This window comes from Arachis stenosperma, chromosome 6 (assembly GCF_014773155.1).
Source record: "Arachis stenosperma cultivar V10309 chromosome 6, arast.V10309.gnm1.PFL2, whole genome shotgun sequence".
Lineage (NCBI taxonomy): Eukaryota > Viridiplantae > Streptophyta > Magnoliopsida > Fabales > Fabaceae > Arachis > Arachis stenosperma.
In genome coordinates this window covers 45,383,351-45,389,765 of record NC_080382.1, presented here as the reverse complement: position 1 = coordinate 45,389,765, position 6,415 = coordinate 45,383,351, and the positions used below count along the sequence as shown (strand labels likewise).

At 39.5% G+C, this 6,415-nt stretch overlaps 1 protein-coding gene across 1 annotated transcript; it reads left to right on the top strand.

The window, feature by feature from the left end:
* The first annotated feature begins 620 nt into the window (after window positions 1-620).
* Window positions 621-1,505, top strand: LOC130934004 (uncharacterized). Its single transcript, XM_057863593.1, has one exon. It carries the CDS (start codon window positions 621-623, stop codon window positions 1,503-1,505), a length of 885 nt encoding a protein of 294 aa, XP_057719576.1.
* Window positions 1,506-6,415: the final 4,910 nt, after the last annotated feature.

The following is a 6,415-nucleotide window of genomic DNA, read 5'->3' as shown; positions in this document are numbered from 1 at the left end:
TGTTTTTGAGCTATATCCTTCATCGGGCTTCTAAATTATACTATTCTTTCTTTCTATATATATATATATATATATATATATATATATATGAGCTTAGAACTATTGTAATCTTTGATTAACCTTTGATTTACGACGTGAGGTAAAGCTTAGGCTAATTAGGGTGTTACATTTAGTGGTATCAGAGCGGTTCGTCCTCGTGAGCCTAAGGGATGGACCGATTGTGCTTCATTGCATACTATGTGTGTCTTTTCTTGGATGCTATTAGGTTATCTACTTGATATTGCATAGCATGCTTGTTTGTGAGTGCCTGTTTGGGATAATTGAAGCACTAGACTTTTGATATTGAGACTGATCACCTTGATATCGATTGTTTGGTGTAGACAAGAACCCAAATGGCTATTCACGGACGAGGTCGTACACATTCACGAGAGAGTAGGAATGAGCAATCGGCTGATAACCATGCCAAATATATGGCGGCGATGGCAAACTTAGCGAATACCATGGAGACTAATGCTGTTGCGACTCTGCAAGCTGTGTAGCGGTTCGGCCAACCAGCTGGAAACTGAATCAGGAATGGCGAAGGAAATGCAAATGACAATGCTGAAGGGAGTGGTGATAACATGGGAGGTGCTCTGATGACTTTGGCGACTTTTCTCAAGGTTCATCCTCCGAGTTTTTTAGGTTCAACTAATCCCACAGAAGCGGATAATTGGTTCCAAGCTCTGGAGCGTGCACTGCAGGCACAGCATGTCCCAAACAACCAATACATGGAGTTTGCTACTTATCAACTTCGGGAAGAGGCCCAGCATTGGTGGCAGGCAGAATGCCGCTTGCTACAGCTTCAGAACGCCGATGTTCCTTGGGACGTATTTCAGACGGCCTTCTACAAGAAGTATTTTCCTGAGTCTGCAAGGAAAGCGAAGGAGATGGAACTAATGCAGCTGAAGCAAGGTTCCTTGTCTATGGCAGATTATACGAGCAAGTTTGAGAAGCTCTGTAGGTTTTCTAGGGTATGTGAGGGTGCCCCGGAGACCTACGAAAGCTGGAAGTGTTTTAAGTACCAGAGGGGCTTGAAGGGTGACATTATGACTGCGGTAGCTCCTATGGAGATCCGTACTTTTTCTGATCTGGTGAACAAAGCAAGGGTGGTTGAGGAGTATGCCAAGATAGTAGCTGCATCCAAGGATACCCATGGAGGGAATACTAGTAGGGGACATGGCGATCACCTTGGACCAAGGGGACAGAGCTTTAAGAAAGATGAATACGCTCCTCAGCATTTGCTAAGTCATGGGAATTTTAGGAGGGACAACAATACCCAGTTTCACTATATGAAAGGGAGACGCATGTGTTATGCTTGTGGACTACCTGGACTCCTAGCCAAGAACTGCCGTCGTAAGAAAAACCAGAACATAGGTCAGAATCAACAGTCCGGCCGTGTGCTTACCTTGGATGCATGTGATGCGAAGGGGTCGGACCCTCCGACGAGAGATAAGCATATGCTTTGAATGTTATATATTTCTTGGATATGAGGGTAGCCTAGTTCTATCTCTGCAAAGTTGCCGTTAAAATTGCAAGGGCTTAGACTTGTGTTGGGAGTAAACCATGGGAAAGGAAGATTCTGGTGGCGGTAGCCGAGGATTTCGGACTTGTGGTGACGAATGATCGGAGTGGACGTGAAGGAATGGTTACCAGGCATGACTGGAAGTCTTGTCGGTACCCTGTATAGGTGATGGGTGCGGTTCAGCACTAGTGGCAACGGCAGTATCAACTGACACCTTTGCGGTTTTTAACTATGATTCTTGCGGTTTTAAGGTTTAGAATGATTTTCAAATCTGGTTTGGAGCTTTGGTTTAAATGATTTAGTTTTGAAACTAGGATTGGAACTTTTGATCAAATGATACGATTTAAAAAGGAAAGTGAGTTGTATGACTTTGTTAACTTGTGATTTTGAGTTTGTAATTTCACTTATCAAAAGGGATTCAAATGGGAAGGTTTTGATTTACAAGTTTCAATAAATTTAGGAAAATCATGCTTTAGAATGATTGATTTACAAATAAATGATTTTTTTGACTTTTTTCAAAAAGTTTTAACAATGAACTCATTTATATGGAACTTGTTTTAAAGGTTTTGAACAGTATTACAAAATCGGTATTTGGCTTAAAGGAAATAATTTCAAATTCTTAACAACGATAATCAGAGTAACACAGCAGAAGGCGAGGGTGGACATCGGCATGGTGGGGTGATGGTGAACGAGATGCTTTGGCAACTTGTTGGGTTGGTAATGTTAGAAGTAGAATGCTTCGCGGAGAATATATATATATATATATATATATATATATATATATATATATATATACCACATCGCGTGATTCAGATTTTTGAGGGCGAAAATCTTTTTAAGGAGGGGAGGATGTAAGAACCGGATTTTTCACGAATAAAATTATTTAAATTCCCAAATTAGATTCCAGAAAGTTAGAATGAGAAATTGGGGATATAAATATGATTTATGGACTCAATAGGTCTTTCTGAGTTAGAAAATGTGTGACAAACCCCAATTTGAGGGTTTGTCTTGTATTGAATTTAGAGTATTTTGATAACCTTTTGTCACATTTAGCCTATAAATTAGCATGGTTTTGTTATCTCTCCCTTATTTGTGCTTAAGTGTAAAAACATGCTTTTTAAGTCTTATTTTGATGGATTCTAGTTTCTCTTTGATTCCATAAGATGCCTTGATGTGTTTGTTAGTAATCTCAGGATGAAATAGGCTAAGCATGGATCAGAAGAAGCAAGGAAGGAAGCATGCAAGTGGAGAGAAGCACAAAAAAACCAAAGAATTGATCTCGGCCAAGCACGCGTACGCGCACAAGGCGCTCGCGCGCACATCGCAGAATTAGCCAGGGACGCGCACGCGTACCTTGCGCGTACGCGTCGTAGTCCGCACGTGATTCCTTTATTGCAGCACGTGCCTGGCGATTTTAGGAGGTTTTAGCAACCAACTTTGGCGCCAAAATGCATATAAGAGCCAAGGATTGAAGGGGATTGACACACATTCACTTCCATAGACTAATTTTAGATCCTTAGGTATATTTTTTTAGTTAGTTACATTTGTAGAGAGAGAAACTCCAACTTCTCTCTAGGATTCATCTTCATTTTCTCAATTCTCAACCATTCCTTGGTGAGATCTATTACCACACTCAATTTACTTTGTTCATATTGTAGATCATCTTCTCTAATCTCAATTAGTGTTTGTAATTGTTCAATTCTTGTAGATCTTAGAATTAGCTTTGTTGTTTTGGATTCTATTAATTCATTAAAGATCTCATTTTCATTGTTGTTCATTGTTGATTGTTGTTAATCTCTTGTGTTGAATTGCTTTAGTTCTAATTCTCTTCTCAATTTTACTATGTCTTTCATTCTTGCTCTCCAAGTGTTTGAGAAAATGCCAACTTTAGATATGGAGTAGTATTCCCTCACTTGGCCTAGTGGTTGAGTCATTGGAGACACTTGAATAATGGATGTCAATTGTTGATTAAGAATTGAGGATTGCTAATTGACTTAGAGTGCACTAAAGCTAGACTTCCCTAGGGTAAGACTAGGACTTGTGACTTGAGTTAATTACTTTTACTTGACTTTCCTCTATAATTAGGGGTTAACTAAGTGAAGCAACACTCCTTTGTTATCACAATTGAATGAAGCTATAGTGATGGGACTTCCAATGTCCAACCTTGGCCAAGGCTTTTAATATTGATTGATTGTTGTTTTCTTTTATTCACACTTTTATGCCACACTCTTCAAGCCACAAAAAGACCACTTAACCAATACATGCATCCTTGTAGCATTCCTAGGGAAGAACGACTCGGGACTAATACTCTCGATTATAGATTGTAGATTTGTTTGATAAATGGATTTTGCGTCGGTTTAGACTATACTACGATTGATTACTTGATAATTTCTATACCGGCAAAAATCCATTCGTCAATGTGTTTTCTGCGAAAAACTGTGAAAAATCGTGAACCGACAGTTAAACCGGTTGAACCAGTTCAAGTCTACCCGGTACTGTGCGAGAAAAAGTGAAAACACTCGAAAACCATAGAAAAATATTAGGAATGAAAAACCGGGCGTTAGTGTTAAAGGTTTGGCCCAAAGTTGGGTCGAACGGGCTAAAAACACTAACGGATTGGACCGGGCCCAATTTGGGCCCAAGTCCAACATATATAAGGGCTCATTAATGAATCCTTCACCTCTTAAACACACACACTCAGCAGAAAAGAAGAAGAGGGAAAGGAGAAGAGAGAAGAGCACTATTCACTTCTCCATTCAATCCGCGATATCTCAAACTACAGTACTCCGATTCGCGTGCCGTCAGCGGCTACATGAAGTTCTTGTCGAGCCCGTCGTTTTTATTTAAGCTTTGTGGTAAGTCTCTCGAGCTTCCCTGCCCAGTTTTCGTGCCCTTGTTCATTTCGAGTTTTATGGTTTGGTTTTGAGGGAAATCTTGTGTCTTGGGTGTTTTAGGTACACTCTAACACTTGATTGTTGGCGGTTTTGGCTTTCAAAACTGTTGAACAAGGTTAGAGCTCATGAAAACCCTTGTGACATCATGTTTATGTTGAGCCCTAGTTTGATTAGTGCTGTTTGGTGTGTGTATATCTTGTTTGTTGTGAGTTTGGAAGCTTTTGGAGCTTGTTGGTGCTTGTTGGAGTCATATTGGAGGCTTACTTGTGGTTGGAAGTTCAACTTGTGCTCTTTGGGGTTCTGGTTCATATTGAAAATTGGCTAAGGTATGGTTTCGGTTTCCTCTATGTAGTATATAATATTCATGGACACTTAGGCTAGTGATCCATAGGATAGGAATGAATTATAATGGTTGTTGAGGTGTTTAATGTTGATGTATGTTGAATAATATTGATATGTTGAGAATGAATGATTGTATGTAGTTGTGATGTGTGAGGATAACTTGTATGAAGATGATGATGATATGGAGCTTTGAAATGAGGAATATGTGAACTTGATAATGATTGTTGGTATTTAAGGATTATGATGTTTGATGTTGGGTATGTGGTTTATTGTTGTTGATATGGTTGATGATTGATGATGATTAGTGATCTTGTTGGTATATTGAAGGTGAATGTTGAAATTGTTGATAAATGATGTGAATTATGATGAGTTGATAAATCATGAATGTTGAAATTGGTAAAGGTGGTGTGGGAGATTGAAATTGAAAGGATATGGGATTGATTTTGTTGTTTGGTAATGATTGAATTAGGATTGAAGAAAGTGTTGGTGGAGGATTGATTTTGGTATCACGTGATTGAGGTTTGGTGGTTGGAAATGGTATAATATGATATAAAGGGTAGGTTATGATAGAAAGTAGAGCTTAAAGTGGTTTTGGTTTGGTTTGTTTGGAAATGTTGGTAATGTTGAGGTTTTGAGACTTTTGTAAAAAAGTGGGTTTTTGGTGAACTTTGTTTGATCATAACTTTTGCCTCAGTTTTCAAAATTGATTGGGATTTATTTGAAATTAAAGCTTATTGAAAACCCTTTAATTTGATATAAAGTTTGTAAAATTTGGAATTTTGTAAAGGGAGTTATGATCATTCAAAGTTGGTGTTAAAAATCTGAAATTTTGCAAAGTTGCAGAATTTTATGATTTCTAATATGTGCGCACGCACAATCCTGTGAAAATCTCAATCGGTGCAGGCGCACAGCCTTGTGCATACGCACAGGCAGAAAAGGGCTCTCTGCTTGCAGCGTTAGCACAGCTTGTGCGCGAGCGCATCAATGAAGAATTGCGACCTGTGCGTACGCACAGCCCTGTCCACACGCACAATTCGGGAAGGGTCTTCCGTTGGGGGCGCTAGCACACTCTGTGCGAGTGAATAGATTTTACAAATTTTAGTACCTGTGCGTACGCATACCCCTGTGCGTACGCACACTTTCAAAATCTTTATGGGTGTGTGCACGCACACTCCTGTGCGTACGCACGCGCCCTGATTCTCAAATTTTAACTTTGTTTTCAACTAGTTCACCTTCCCAACAAGGTTGTAAGCTTTTATAACACCATTTTAAGGCTTGTGGGTTTGATGTTGAGTATGGGCATATGAGAGATAACCTAAGGGTTTTAGTTGATAATTATTATGAAAAATTAGAAGACGGAGGTTTAGGTTTCAGGTGTAGTGAGGATGGTTTGATGGCTTGTGAAGGTAGATTGGTATGTGAATTGAGAAACTGATGGACTACTGACTTCGGAGTGGAATGGCTTATGATGAACTTTAGAAATATGAATGTGATGGTTTCAGTGGCTAAGAGAAGGGGGGGTTGAATCTTAGCCCCCTTTTCGATGCTAACACTTGCTGACCTTCAGAGAAGACTTTTCTGTTTTTGCTCGTCAATCGACACGAGCAACTCTGTTTTG

Excerpts from the sequence above, each read along its gene's own strand:
- LOC130934004 (XM_057863593.1), top strand. The coding sequence starts at position 621 with ATGGGAGGTGCTCTGATGACTTTGGCGACTTTTCTCAAGGTTCATCCT.